The 15,503-nt window shown below is 52.0% G+C and overlaps 1 protein-coding gene across 1 annotated transcript in view; it reads right to left on the bottom strand.

The window, feature by feature from the left end:
- Positions 1 to 380: 380 nt before the first annotated feature.
- Positions 381 to 15,503, bottom strand: part of Cacng2 (calcium voltage-gated channel auxiliary subunit gamma 2) — a 123,879-nt gene continuing 108,756 nt past the window's right edge. The window contains exons 3-4 of the mRNA XM_021183787.2: positions 2,722 to 2,862; positions 381 to 1,524 (exon numbers count right to left, since the gene is read on the bottom strand). Of these exons, the coding sequence (XP_021039446.1) occupies positions 989 to 1,524; positions 2,722 to 2,862 (677 nt within the window). The 3' untranslated portion in view covers positions 381 to 988. The remainder of the gene's footprint in view (positions 1,525 to 2,721; positions 2,863 to 15,503) is intronic.

The following is a 15,503-nucleotide window of genomic DNA, read 5'->3' as shown; positions in this document are numbered from 1 at the left end:
TCTGTGAGCCACCAGCAGCCATTCCTTCTCCTTCCCTTTCCTCAAGGCCTAGGAAGTCATCACAGTGGGTTAAGGGCCTTTAAGGACCATTAAGGACCGGGAACTTGGGGCGGGGTAGCCCCAAGTGCGCCACCTCCAGGCACCTAACGGACAGGGGCGGACCAGGGGCTTGGGTCACCTGGAGGCCTGCAACTGCCTTATTGGTGCTGGATAGAGTTGGTCGCAGAGCCATTGAACTTCTCCAGCATCCCAGGGCCCAGCCAGGGATCAAGGGGCTTGGCAGTGACCATTGCTCCCCTGGCCCCGAGGGCCCTGAGTCTCTACCCCTTACTCTCCCCGGGAGGCAGGGCCCGCTGGGGTTAAAGGGAAAAGAATGCGGGTGTTTTTTTTTTTTTTTAATTTATTTTTATTTTTTTATTTTTAAACTCTCCCTGCAGTTAAAACAAAACAAAACAAAACAAAAAACCCGAAAACAAAAACAAAGGCAACATAAAACCCTAATAAATACTCTCTTGCTTTCCTCAATTTTTTTGTTATTTTTTGTTATTTTTTTTTTGTTTTTTGTTTTTTTGCTTTACATTATCTTGGTTCCCTTTTATTTTTTCATTTAAATTGGTTTTTATTAAATGTTAAAATAATGGTACATGGGAAATCATGCATTTTCTTTTAGATTTATTTTCTATTTTAATTTTATCCCTCTTGCTTTGTTTAAAGTTTGTCTTCCCTCGGTTATATTTTCCCCCGCATAGCCTGTGGTTTTGATTTTGTTCTTCTTGTAGTTTGTTCTTTTTTTTTTTTTTAATTTACTTGCTATGTTTTTCTCTTTTTTTTTTGTTTTTTGTTTTGTTTGTTTGTTGTTTGTTTGTTCATTTGCTTGTTTGCTTGTTTGTTTGTTTGTTTTTTGCGTATGGAAGGTCTCCCCCTGGCTGCTGTGGTCCCTCCCCCGCCCGCGGGCCAAGCCTCCCCGGGGTTCCCCGTCCCACGGTCTTCATACGGGCGTGGTCCGGCGGTTGGCTGTGTTGGCGTGGAGAGAGTCCTTGCTGTCCTTCTGGATACAGTTGTGGACCTGGAGAAAGCTGTTATCCCTGTCCGAGTTGTAGGTGGCGGTGGGCGTGGTGGCAGCCTTCAGGGGGTCCCTACTGAGGGTGTACATGGAGATCTCCGTGGACGGCAGGGTGTTGAAGCCCTTCACGCCCACAGGTGAGGCGTCCCTGGAGTGAGAGGGCTCGGTGGAGCGCGAGCTGGAGCGGCTGCGGCGCTGGTAGCGGTAGCGGTAGCTGGGGATGCGGGTGATGGCGGAGGCCTGGAGGTAGTCGGTGGCGCGGGCCGTGGCCCGCAGCTGTTTGTGGCGGTCGATAAACATGTGCACGGCCAGCACCCCGACCATCTCAGCGATGATGAAGGACAGGGCCCCGAAGTAGAAGGACCAGCCGTAGGAGTAGCTGTTCTTTTTGGAGTCACTCTTGGAGGGGTCTCCAGCATTGGCTGATATATACACGATGATCCCGATGATATTACTAAGACCTGGAGGAGAAGAGGGAGTCAGAGAGAAGTCTGAGATGCTAGGGGGAGGAAAGGCGTGGTGGGGTGGGGAGGGGCTTCCTTGAGTAGACGGACATGGGGCGTAGGGTGATGGTGCAGGTCTGGAAGCCTCCAATTACTATCTCAAATCTTAAACTTCATTTATTTGGGCAAAAGTGAGCCGTGGTCTAAGTGTGGCCGTCAGAGGTTATCTTTTTGGGAGTTGGTTCTCTCCATCTACAGTGTGGGTCCCAGAGATGGAACTCAGGTCCTTGGGTTTTGGTGGAAAACCATCCTACCCACTGTGCTACCTCGCCCGACCCGCTGTAGTATCTTACCATGCTGGCCTAGATGGGTGAGGCCTATGGTGACAAACTTGGGCAGACAAAGGTGTCCTATGAAGTCTGGGGTAGTGACAGCAATAGGTACTGTGAACTGTGTACCCACTAACTCCTCCCTATCCAGTGCTCCACAAACAGGCTGCAGCCTTGGAAAGGAGCAGGCACGCCTTGCTCAGCCCACAGCTGCGAGGCCAAAGGAGGCTGAACGCTTTGGCCACAGTCTGAGTTTTCCAGTCAGATAACCAGGGCTAAAGCAAGGCCTTGGACTCCTTCAGGACCCCAGAGAGGACTTGATGAGGGCACGCAGGTGACTGTTCTTGAAAGACAGTGTACCCTGGACATGGTTGGTGCCCTTAGATGGTAGCCAGGCTTATTAAATGGCTCCTAATACAGTTCCTGTCACTCCCTGGGCATCTGCAGCCCCTGTGACAGGTCATGGAACAATACAGCTATCTGGGTGTGGGCCTGCCTGTCTGCTCTCCTGGCTCGGGCAATGAGGGGGAGCAATTTCCCTTGGCTTCCAGGGTATAACTGGGTATCATGGTGGGGGGAGGCAGACTGGGGAAGAGTGGGTTGCATGGAGTCTCTCTCTGTCTCTTTCTCAGTTTGCTTTTTCTGGGAGGGCAGAGAGCAAGTACTGTGGGTGGGCTTGGTGCCCTGAAAATTACAGGGGTACCAGACCTTTCCTTAGAGATAGGAGGAAGATGGGGCACTGGGCATGGGAGCAGGGTCTATGCACTGGATCCTCAGTTCAACCTCTCCCTTGGGCACAGGCTGTAGCTAGAAGAGGAGATGCTCCCCCTACCGCTCCCCCTGTCCTCCCCACCCCCCATCCTCTCGCTGCACACCCCTGCCTTACCTGCAGACACGAAGAAGATGCCAGCACTCAGGATGATGTTGTGGCGTGTCTTGTAGAACTCGCTTGCTGCGATGCAGAGGCCACCCATGAAGAGTAGGATCACACTCAGGATCGGGAAGATACTCGAGGCCCTCACGGCCCCTGCGGAACATAGAGCACAGGGGCTCAGGGAGGGGCAGGGGTCTGGATGATGAAAGATGATACAGGGAGGCCATGTGGGAGTGGGCGGACAGCACACAGGGGGCCAGGGCCTCACCAATACAGCTCTGGTGTCCCCGTGGTTTAGCGGTATAAGGGGAGGATGGAGGGTCCCTTAAAGACGCTCCATGGCCTTTAGGACCAGACTCCAGCACCCTGTCAGATACTCAGGCTTCACCGCCTCCAGCCTCTAGCCTTTCAGTCTCTGTGTTTTCTTGCCCTGACACAGCCAGTCTCCTGGGATGTATTAATCCACACTGTTGACTTTCGCCACACTCTTAGCTTTCTCACTGGGACGTCTTTCCTGTTCTCTTTCCTCTACAAACTTCTACTCATCTGTCAAAGCCCCAGCTCCAAGTTCCCTCCTCTGTGACACCTTCCCTGACTTCTTTATATAAAATCTATCAGCCACCCCTCCTACCCCACTATCCCCCCCCACCCCAGGTGCTCGGGGACACTTGAGCATATTAGGAGGCAGGTGGAGTCACAGGGCTTGGGCTGGAACCTGGTCGTAGAATTTATTAGCTATTTAAAATTGGAGCTGTCATCTTGTGTGCCCGTCCACACCTCGTAAGACAGGGATGGCCTGTCTCCAAGGAGCCTTGCTTCAGTTCAGGGAATGGATTTATAAAATACATTCATGGGGCAGTAAGCGACAGTTGCCCTATTCAGCCCCATTCAGCACGTGTTTATATGTATATTTTCATGGTAAGTCATAGAACCCAAAGGGCTATATCTTCTCTTTATAGCTTCCTTCCTTATTCACTCTTTTCAAAGACACAGGAGACCTCCAGCATGAACCAAACAGCCCAGAAAGGCCAGCAGACAGACTCATTGCAAAGGGAGAGAGAAAAGGGCCTCAGAATGGGAAAGCAAAGGAGGCCTGGCTGGCAAGATGCATAGAAAGAGCAGCTTAAGGGAGAGTGTCCCCAGAGGGGAGGGGGGCAGCTCTGTGGGCGCGAGAGGGTCTGTGAGAATCAGAGTCTAAGGAATGCCAGTCAATGGAGGCTCTGAGGGTCCCTGCAAAGTCATAGGCCCTTTTCCTATCTAAAGCCAATTATATAGCAAGTGGCGTCATGACCCAGCTGCCCCCAGCCGTGGAGCTTTGGCCAGGCAGAGCTGAAGATGGGGATGTGGGGTTATACCTACTTAGACGCTGTGGTTGCCTCCTCTGTGGCTATCTCCCCTTCCCTTTCAGTGCTGAAGACTGAATCCAAGCTCTCCCACATTTGAGGAAGTGCCCTATCACCACCTACTCCCTCAGTTCTCTTTCTACCCTTCGAGACAGGGTCTAGCTTGTCCTGGAACTCAGTCTGTCAGTGAAATCATGATGTGCCTGCCTCAGCTTTCTGAGTACTGGGATGAGAGGTCTGTGCCTCCCTCAGTGGCTTCTAAGAAAGTAGGGGCCTGCAAACCACAGGGCCTTTGAACTAAGCCCAGTGATTGGTTATGGTATAGTTTGGGGGTAAAGATACCATGTGTGTCCCCGAACTTGTCCCTTTGGGTAGCCGAAGGCTGAGGGTCTGAGAGGGAAAGCTTCTTTCTAGATAGGGTCTTACTATGTAGCCCAGGCTAGCTTTGAACCAGGGATCCTCTCACTGCAGTCTCTCACATGCAGGGATTATAGGCTTGCTATGCCTGATTAGTGGACAGCTCCTTCCCTTCCCTTCCCTTCCCTTCCCTTCCCTTCCCTTCCCTTCCCTTCCCTTCCCTTCCCTTCCCTTCCCTTCCCTTCCCTTCCCTTCCCTCCCTCCCCTCCCCTCCCCTCCCCTCCCCTCCCCTCCCCTCCCCTCCCCTCCCCTCCCCTCCCCTCCCCTCCCCTCCCCTCCCCTCCCCTCCCCTTTCTTTTTTCCTTGAGACAGTCTTTCTATGTAGCCCAGGCTATCCTGGAATTCAGTATGTAGACCAGGCTGTCCTCAAATTCACAGGGCTCTGCCTGCTTCTGCAGTGCTGATATTAAAGGCATGTACCATTACACCTGGCTCGGGGACAGACCTGGGGTTTCAAACAGAATTTTAGGGAGTTCCCTGTAACTGTACCCCCTTACCTATGATAGGGTCTAACTGCTTGCTACTGTTATTTGGTGAGTAGATAGTTTTAGGGAGGGGTAGGGGACCTGAAGGTATGCAGAGCTCCATGTGCAGTCGGGCCGCAGACAGATGCTGGGCCAGAGGATTACTCTGAAGTCTCAGCACTCTGAGGACAGGGCTGCTTCGTTCCCTGGGTCTTAGGAAGGAAGATGTGCTCTCTTGTAAGCTATTTCTTAGAAAACGTACTTTGTCCTTAAATGACCCTGGAGACACAGACACAGACGTGCACACACACACACACACACACACACACACACATGCACACACACACAGTTCTTAGCTTCCTCCATTCCCGTTGGTTCAAGCACATGAGAATGGTGAGCTCTTATGGACAGCCTGGCCAGGGTCCTGAGCTGGGACCTAACACACAATATTACACCTTTGCTGTGAGGTAGAGACGAGTGGGGCAACTTGTTTATGGTTCCAGAACAGCACCAGGGCTGTTCCAAGGAGCTTAGGAAGGTGCTGGAAGGCGGGCGGGCGGGCGGGCGGGCGGGACTGAACTCTGGTTTCGTCTGTGCTGTAGATTTGCTATGTGATCTGTTACATGGATGATTTTGTTCCTTCCAAATGGATATAGAGTGATGACTCTGTCCCCCTTCTCCAAGGAAATGGTTCTTCCTGCCCACAGCATGCCTGTATTCATCAAAGAAGACTGGCCAAAGGGTGTCAAGACAGCCTGGGCTACATACCCAGCTCTGCTGCTTCTGCTGTGAGAATTCTCCCTGTGTGACTTTCAGGGCCAGCCTCTTAAAAGCTCATGCTGCCCCTGGGAGCCAAGGCCTTGGCGGGTGGATTCTGCTTGCTGGTTGTAGCTGAGCCCTTCCGGTAGCCAGTACATATTGCACTGAGACAGGGATGTTTGTCTGAGACAGAGGGGTCTTTGTTGGAGTGCCACCCCCTGTACCAGTTCTGGGGTGTATGAAAACAAGTTTTGCCCCATCTTTACCAAACTGTGTTCTGATGAAAGAGATATATATCATCAAACGGTAACAGAGTCCCTGTCTAGAAGAACTGCAGGGACAAAAATGCAGAAGAGACTGAGGGAAAGGAGGTCCAGTGACAGGCCCAAATTGGGATCCATCTCAAGGGGAGGCTCCAAGGCCCAACACTATTACTGATGCTATGGTGTGCTTACAGACAGAAGCCTAGCATGGCTGTCCTCTGAGAGGCCCAACAAGCAGCTGACTGAGTCAGATGCAGATACTTACACTCAACCAATGGACAGAAGCCAAGGACCCCTGTGGTTGAATTAGGGAAAGGTTGGAAGAAGCTGAAGAGGAGGGCAACCCCACAGGGAGGCCAGTAGTCCCAACTAACCTGGACCCCCAGATCTCTAAGATACCAAGCCACCAACCAGGCAGCATACACTAGCTGATTTGAGGCACCCAACACATATACAGCAGAGGACTGCCTGGCCTGGCCTCGGTGAGAGCAGAAGCACTAACCCTCTAGAGACTTAAGGCCCCAGGGAGGGGGGAGTTGTGGTGGTGTGGGGGCGGGGATGAGGACATCTTCTTGGAGACAGGAGAGGAGGAATGGGATGAGGAACTGTCAGAGGGTGGACCAGGAGGGGAATAGCGATTGGACTGTAAAAACGCTTAGAGAATAATAATAATAATAATAATAATAATGATAATAATAATAATAATAATAATAATAGTAACAGAGCCAAGATTATATATTCCAACAGAAAGATACCAATGAGGCACCACGGTATGTGTGTGTGGTGTGTGTGTGTGATGTCCTGAGGATTGAGTGTGTGTGTGTGTGTGTGTGTGATGTCCTGAGGATTGAGTGTGTGACAGACACAGTTTTAGGCCTTCTCTGGCTCCTCAGCCAATGAAGAACACTTTACTTCTATTATCCAGAGGCTGAAACTGAGGCCTAGAAAAGTTTGGCTGTCTGTCCAAGTGTTGTGATCTCAGGCCTGTCCGTCTAACACATGGCATTCCCCTGCCTAGGCTCTGTACATTCTCTGAGCTGGATCAGGTGAGCTTCCCTGAGAGATATGGGATCAGTGGGGAGCAGTTCTCAAGAGAGCGGAGGCAGCTGCTAGGAGTGTCTGTGGGACAGAGACAGCACCAAGTGGTGTGTCGGACAAGTGGCTTGTTCAGTGACGGACAGGGCCAGGCTCACAGGCACTCATGGAGGGACTTAAGGACCCATGAGAGAGGAAGTTGAGAAGGTCCAGGCCTGGTCCTGAGCCAGGTGGAGCCTCCTGGGTCACTAGGGGACTTGTGGGTCAAGGTAAGAGTGTGCCTCTGTCTTCAGAGCAAAGGAATTCACTGGGCATTTAGATCTGGGAGGGCTGTAGAGGGTCTGATTTGCATTACAAGAAGCAAAGTCAAGCAAGACTGCAGGCCTGGGGGAAAGCTGCTGCCCATAGCAATGGGGCTGCTCCAGTGTGGGCGAGCTCCCGGTTACTGGCAGAGGGGAGTTAGTCTGACAGACTCTTGGGTGTCTCAAGCGGCAAAGTGGGAGAGAGAAGATAACTTTTTTTTTTCCCCTGTGGTTTTAGACTTACAGGCTGGCTGGAAAAACTATATGAAGACAAGGAAAGAATAAACTTTGGAGTGTGAAGCCAGGCCAGAAGGGTGAGAAGAGGAAAGGAGGAAGAAGGAAGGAGGGGAGGAGGAGGAAGGAGGGAGGAAGGAGGAGGGAAAGGAGAATCTCCACATTTAGCCATCCCTCGTTTGAAGTCTTCCTGGGCTACATCCATGGATTGTAGAGCAGACAGCCGGGGCTCAGGAAAGCCATGTGCGTTAGACCGTTTATGTGGATTTTATAGACACAGAGGAGGAATTCCTGTCCTTAGCCCTAATACCTGAGGCTTGGGGATCCCCAGTGTGCAGCCACTGTCCAGAGAAGATGTAAATCCCAATGGGTTTTCTCACAAACTGCAGCGACCAGGAGATTATAGGGTGCTTTTGTAAGCTAAGTGTTTGTGCCTTCTGGCTCTTTATGGCTCTTTCTTTACCTCTTTCCTTCCCCCATTGACAGGGTCTTTGTAGCGCAGACTGACTAGTTGTGTAGCCCAGGCTGGCCTCAAACTCTGATCCACCTGCCTCAGCCTTCTGGGTGCTGGGATTTACAGGCATACCAAAGTTAACTTCATGTTTTCTGTGTTGGTGGCAGAAGTGACTGATGTCCTGACCGATGGGGCAGGGCCATGCTTCGGAAGTGGCCTCTTGTCTCGACCAGGGGTGGGACAGGTGAGTTGGGGTACGTGGATGAATAAGGATTAGGTGATTCAAGCCAACATTTCTCTTGTTAGTCTGCTTTGCCCGGTCCTTTTGGCAAATCATGGTTATGATCTTGGGCCTCAGGGAGCCAGCTCTTAGGGCCATCACACTGAGAAGTTGCTCTTGGGGGTGGGCAGAGCCGGTGGGTAGCGGCACTCAGAGGCCATGCTGTTCTTTTTCTCCGTCTGGCAGAGTGGGTGGGTGACACTCAGGAAACAGGGGTGTAGGAAATCCGGCCTGCTGCTGGCCCTTCTGTTTCTCTTTCTCTTCTCTGGCCTCAGGTCTGTACACTACTGGCACTGTACTAGGGAACACCTGCGGACCCCAACTTTGTGATCACCCCGTATCCCTGGGGTCCTTCCTCCAGGTCAGGGCACCATCTTCTCTTGGCTTGTACGCCAATAGTCACAGTGGTTAGCACGCTGAGGGTAACTCCTCAGTTTCCGCACAGTGTTGAAATCTATGAGTGTTACCCCACTGGGACTTGATCCCTTTTAGTGGGTTCATGTGGCAGACATGCTAGGTTGGGAGGAATTTTCTAGTCTCTAGTACCCTGCCTTTACCCCCTTCTTGTTCCAATTGGTTAGTGTGGCCAATGACCATGAAAGTGGATGGGTAATGGAAGTTGTGTGTGTATGTGTGTGTGTATGTGAGTGTTTATGTGTATGTGTATGTCTGTGTGTGTCTGTGTGTGTGAGTGTGTGCTGAAAAGGGAAAGCTGTAGAGAGACTGGCAGAGAGAGAGAAAGGAGAGAGAGAGAGAGAGAGAGAGAGAGAGAGAGAGAGAGAGAGAGAGAGAGAGAGAGAGCAGGCCACTTCACTGCCTATGTGTTTTGTGCCTGGCTTTCCCATCTGTGTGACAGTGAAATAGCCATAGTGTCCTCAGAGTGACTGTGAAGGTGAGTCAGGTGGCTCTCAGGTTGGGGATATAGTCAAGCACCCATTTGTTCTCTGTGATGCCTCATGGGAGATTTGTTGGGGACACAGGGGGCTACTTGGGGAGCACTGACTGTGTTGGGGAGCACTCTGCCAGGCACTCCTCCATATTCTGTTGTGTGTGGAGACAGAGACCATCACTCAGGTTCAGAAGACAGCTGTCTGAGCATCTCTGCTCACCATGCTGCCTGGGCCACGCTGCCTCAGTTTCCCCAGTTCTATATGTAGAGATCAGGAAGGATCAGCTTCCCAACTGCTGAGGGGAGGAGCCTGGGCAGCAAGTGCAGCATATGTTCTCAAGGGGGTCAGGAGAAGCTGCTGGTATCACACCAGAGTAGGTGTGTGCGGTGGTGGTGAGGATGGGGGAGAGCCTGTGTGTGCTGCTGTGATTTATGAGCAGAAGTCAAAGAGCAACCTGTGGGAGACTCCTTCTACCCTGTGGGTACCAGGCATTGAACTCAGGCTGTCAGGTTTGGTGATGGGCTGAGTCCTATTGCTAGCCCTGTCTTGGGATGTGGGAGCCCTGAGGTGGGTGCTTGCTAGTGTAGGCGGCAACACAGCAGCTACAAAACCAAGGAACACAGAAGTATGCGCCCAGATTGAGTGAACCCTGCCTGGGCCAGGGCCTAAAGGTTGGCCCTGCCCTGCTCTGCACCGATTGGCTGCTAGCTCGGGCCTAGAAGCACCGATTGACTGCTAGCCGGGAGACACTTCCTTGCTGTGTGATAAGACAAGTAGACTCCCTGGTCGCTGTGACTTCTGGGAGGAAGGTCCCAGCCCTTTAGAGCCCGTTGAAGCGTTGGGCAGGGAATGTGTGGATGGAGAATGCACCTGGGTCCCGTTCCCAGAAAGTGTCCTGCACAGAGCTAGGCATTCCATTTTCTGGACCGGACCTCAGTTTCCCCCTTGTCTGTAAAGCGGAGGCACAGGACTGGGTGGCTCTCCTGGTGTCTGCAAGGCCTGCGTTCAAGAGTTTTGATGATGTTCTTTTCTTCCAAAACTATCGGGCAAACCTCGCCTCAGGGACTTCCCTCATGATGTTCCTTCCTCACGGTGGCTGGGGAGGGCCATCAGCGTCCTAGTTGTTCCTCGGAGGCTCAGGGACATTGAGTGACTTGCCCAAGACCACAGAGAACAGCGTCTGGAACGTCAGCGCTTTTGTTCTAACCCTACAACTTAGACCCTGACTCTTCATCTCCCCGTGTCGCTCCAAGCCCAGCACCCTAGGGACAGAAGGAAAAGTAGGGAGGGGACATCCTCCAAGATAGGAGGGTGGCCTTGTATCAGCTGAAAACTTAGTTCCAGCCCTTTCCTCATGGCAGGAAGAAGTACTGGGCGACTGCTGGGCAGACTTAGGGATCGAGGTATCTCGTTTATTTACACGGCAAACAGTCCCATGGTAGGGGAGGACACCGTACAGTTTCCTGACTTGGGATCCTCAAGCTTTGCATGTTCCAGTGAGGAAAAGAAAAAAAATCGAGACAGTGTTTCTCTGCGTATTTCTGGCTATCCTCAAATTCTGAACTCACAGAGATCCAGATACCTCTGCCTCTGGGAGCCAAGGTGTGTGCCCTCCCCCCACTCCCCCAAGGAAAAGAATCTTAACAGAAACCAAGACCAGAGCTGGGGTTGTGACTCACAGGTGGAGGGCTTTGATTCCCAGCATCACAGAGCAAAACGGAAAACAGAAAAAAAAACAGACCCAACCTGTAAGTGGGTCTTAGAGAAGGGTAGGGGAATTTGCCTCTCACCCCATTTGGGACGCCCTCCCCTTCTCTACCCTCCAGGCTATTGGTAAGCACACCCACTCCTTCCCAGGACCCTTCCCACCCGACCTCTCCTTTCCTGGCTGTGCCCTGCACACTGAAGAGCCAGGCTTTGAGCCTGAGCATCGGACACGTTCTCTGTTTTTACCCCTCCTCCACACACAAGGTGGGCAGGGTACCATCTCAGGGCTAAGCTGATGTCTCAGACTGCTGGAGTCAGAGATGCCAGATGCCATGGTTGCTCTTGGCCAGAGGTAGCCCCCCTCTGCTGGGGGTGGGGTGGGAGAATGTCTACAATGTTTATAGTTCCCTGTTTCTGAGTCTCTGTTCAAAGACTACTTTTGGCTTGAGGAGCCAACTGGTAAGTGAAGCTCTCTCATCAGCCCTGTTCCCATGCCAGCTTCCTCCTCTTTGTCTTCTGCCCCACAGTCATCACACACACACACACACACACACACACCGCCACACTAAGCAACCACAATGGCTAATGTCTTCTGAGTGCTTACTGTGCTCCGGGCTGCTCAGAAGTGATGTCCTAAACCAGCTCCCTTCACCCTCATCCCAACCTCAGGAGGTAGCTTTGAAAATGAAGCCAGGGAGGCAGCCTAGAGCAGGCTGCTGACGTTGCCCACGTGGCTCTTCTGTTCTCCTGTTTCTTGGTGGCCTATCTCAGTGTATTCATCCCTGGGTAACCCCTCATGGCCGCCTGGGGCTTACTTTTCCTTTCTGTCAGATGTCCTTTTTAATGGTGGCATGACTGATTTTGGGGAGGGGCTGTTGCCTCAGTCTCTGGCAAGAGGCTCTCTCCCTCAGCTGTGACGTTGTATGCTGAGGGGAGGTGGTAGGTGGCTGTGTCTGGAGTCCCCATTTCCTTCTCTGTCAGTTCCTTTTAGTGGCCATGGATGTAATGGGCACGCTGAACCTGGTACCCTGTTCTCCTGTGTCTGTGAGTTGTGCGCATGCATGCATGTGTGTATGTGTGTGTAAGATCCAATTGTACTAGTTCTTTCCCCCAAGTTTTAGCTCCAGAGTTAGAGTAGGAGACCTGAGCCCACCCTTTTGTCTTGCACTATGAAAGTCTATATACAGTGTTGTAGATTTGTTTGGGTGTCCGGCATACAGTAGGAGCTTACTATATGATTGTGGCTTTGAACCAACTGCCCCCTCACTCCAAGCTACATGAGGAAATCTAATAAACACAAATTTCCATCTTTTGGACATAGCAGGGATACACCCCAAGCACCCAAAGACCTGCCTCTGACACAGAAAGGCACTTGTGTAGATACATACATATGAACATACATGCACACATACACTTAGATGCATGGCCACACAGGTACCAGACACAGAACACAGCACAGATGCAGACCCTAGCAGAGATATACGCTGGCATTCGAAAGATGATGGTGGTCACTAGACATCACCTCCTTTTCTTTGCTCAGACTGAGGAAGAGGCAGAGGCCACCATGACAGGCACACCCTATGGCCTACAGTACTCAGTGGGACAAACAGTGTGGCCACCATTCAACCCTAGTGGGGGCAGTGGTGGGTGAGGCCAGGCCCACAGCATCACACCCAGCTAAGGGGATGGGAGCCAGGAGGAGAGGGAGGGGACCCAGAGCTATTCTCACATTACTAGGAGACCTGGGCTCTGACTCCGGATAGATGGTGGGTCAGGAAGGAAGACCATGCAGGCATCCTTTTGTCCTCTCAGGGAGACCCTTCCTCGTACCAGGCCCTCGGGAAGGCTTGTGAGCTTATGAGCAGGCACACCCTGTTTCGTTCGCTGACCAGGAGCTGAGCTCTAAGACTCCTGTCTAGTCACAGCCTTCTAGAACTCTCTGTACTCCCCTCTTGTCCCATGTCACCCTGGTGGGACAAGGAGGTCAGAGGTGGCACAAAGCCAGCCTCTTTGGCTTTGTTCATTCTGCTTTGTCTTTCAGATCATCCCTCAAACTCCCCCGTGAGTGCTGTGAGCCCCTCCTTGACTCTGGCAGGAGCACCCCCCTCCCCCATTTTCCTGCTTGACTTTCTCTGTAGCGCTGCGGCACATCGGAGTCTAACATGCTTTATGATGAACTTGCTAATTTCGTTGATTGCAAATCTCAAGTGCCCGAGGCCAGGCCTCCGCTGCTGTCAGCTTCCACGTCCTCAGCACCTGGAGGAGGGCCTGGTATACAGGAAGGAGGCTGCTCCTCCAGGAGGAGTGGAAGATTGTGAGTCGTTCACACTTGAAAGGGAAGAAAGAAGATACACTTGTCTCTAGGGTGGCAGCTTCGTTAGAAGCTTCAGGCCTCCGGGAAGCACAGGTTTGGCAGGGCTCAGCTCCCCCTAGCCGCTCTGTGTGGTTTATTTGACAGTGGTCATGGGTTGGGAAGAGTCTAAAGGCTAGTGACAAAAGGTACAGACATAACCACACCCATCCCTACCACTGCTCACATCTCTGCTTTCCTTGGAGCAAGTTTAGAAGAAGATGGAGAAAGGGCTCACTTGTCAGCAGTTCTTTCTGTGGATTGGGCAGAGCTGCTGGGGGCGGGGCTGGGGGTCAAGGGGAACGTGACTCAGGGTGGGGGCTGCTTTGCCAGCTCTGCCCCTTTCCTTTCACCTCTATCAATATTGTTAAACTTGAACAGCCCCGTGCATGGACTGTACTGGCGTCTGTTGGAGGCAAAGTGGGACATACCACCCTGAATGCCAGCTTCTCTGAGTGGCCTTCCCAGGTCACACTGTATGAAAGCAGCCATGTTCCCCCTCCCCCTTCCCCCGCTCTAGCTCCCTGGCACTGTAGTCACATGGCTGTGGGGAGTTGAGGTTGGCATAGATCTGATCCTGCTCCGAGTGGAGCAGGGTCAGGTGGTGCCATGGTTAGTGTTAATTGTCATCTTGAAGGAGATGAACCTCTGGGTGTGCTTGTCCAGCCATCCTGATTTTTTTTTTTTTTTTTTTTTTGAGACAGGGTTTCTCTGTATAGCCCTGGCTGTCCTGGAACTCACTTTGTAGACCAGACTGGCCTCGAACTCAGAAATCCGCCTGCCTCTGCCTCCCGAGTGCTGGCATTAAAGGCGTGCACCACCACGCATAGCCATCCTGATTTTATTGAGGCGTGAAGACCTGCCCACTGTGGGTGGCACCATTCCCTGGCTTGGATCCTGGAGAAAAGATGCTGAGCAGTGGCATGTGTTTATTGATCTGTTTCCTGGCTGTGGATGTGAGGGACCAGCTGCTTCAAGCTCCCCTTGCCATGACTCTTCTGCCAAGATGGGCTGTATTTTTGAACTATGAGCTATCATAAATCCTTTCTTCTTTGAGGTACTTTTGTTAGGGTATTTTATCATATCAACAGGAAAAGTAAGTCAGGCAGGTTTGTGATTCTGTAATCACTGGGGCACACACTACCTTCCTCGATCCCACCCTGCGTGGCTACTGTCCTTTCAAATCCAGAGGTCCAAAGGCAGAGCTGCCTTGAAGTGCAAGCTCTGGTATCTATTGCTGAGCCCCTTCTACTGCCTTGAGTATCTTCCCTCCCTGCCTTCTACCCTGTCCTGTTCAGAGTTCATTACTTTGGACTCAAGGTTGAGCCTTCTACCAGCTGTCCTGCCTTCAGCCCACCCCAGTCTCTGGCTGTCCCAACTCTGTCATGTACCTCTTTTACCTCTCTCTGGCCTGCACTGTGTCTGCCCCTTAAAGCTGGAACTGGCCTCCATGCCTCCGTTTCTTTCTCCCTTGAGTCTCCTGCCTCTGATGGCTAGGTTCCCTTTCCAGATCAGGCTCCACCTAACTCAGAAGGACACCCAACTCTCCCCAGACCCACCAGGCTAGGACCCTTCTACTAGGTCTCTCCTCTCGTGGTTGCAGGCTGGACTCCAGCTAGGCTGGCCTTGTTGGTGTTGCCTGAAGATGGGGTGCTGTTCTTGCTTGAAAGCCTTTGCTTGGTGGTTGCCTCTGTGAGGTCATCTCTTCCTAAGAAAACTTCTCACCGTCTCCCCTCACCTCATCCAGAAAGGCTGTCTTGGTCCCTTGTCTAGGTGACAGCCCTTCCTCTGCCTTTTCCCCACCCTGCTCTCTGAGGCCATCTCAGGCAGAAACATAGGCTCTTGCTCATTGCATCTTGCCTCCATTAGGACACAGCTTTCCCAAAGGGCCTTGCTGTCTCTGGTTCACCAGAGACCCCTAGTACTGGCAAGCGTACCTAGCGAAGCCTGGCATGGAGTGAGGACTTAGTAAATGTGTCACTGTGAATGAATGAATGATCGCTTAAGAAACAAAGTTTACACTCTGGTAACACTTTAGTAAATGCCCCTATGGGAAGTCTGAGAGGAGGAGCAGGCTCCCGTTGCACTGCAGGCTGCCTTCTAATTCTGCAGCAACATAAGGTACTGTAGTGGTTTGCATATGCTTGGCCCATTGGGAAATGGCAATATTAGCAGGTGCAGCCTTGTTGGAATAAGTGTGGTCTTCTTGGAGGAAGTGTGTCACTGTAGGGGTGGGCTTTGAGGCACCTGTGCTCAGGCTCCACCCAGTGTGGAATGAGAACTTCCTCCTATCTGC

Source organism: Mus caroli, unplaced genomic scaffold (genome assembly GCF_978045245.1).
Source record: "Mus caroli unplaced genomic scaffold, Mus_caroli_1 scaffold_16, whole genome shotgun sequence".
Lineage (NCBI taxonomy): Eukaryota > Metazoa > Chordata > Mammalia > Rodentia > Muridae > Mus > Mus caroli.
The sequence above is the reverse complement of the archived record's forward strand: the minus strand, read 5'-3'. Positions and strand labels throughout refer to the sequence as shown.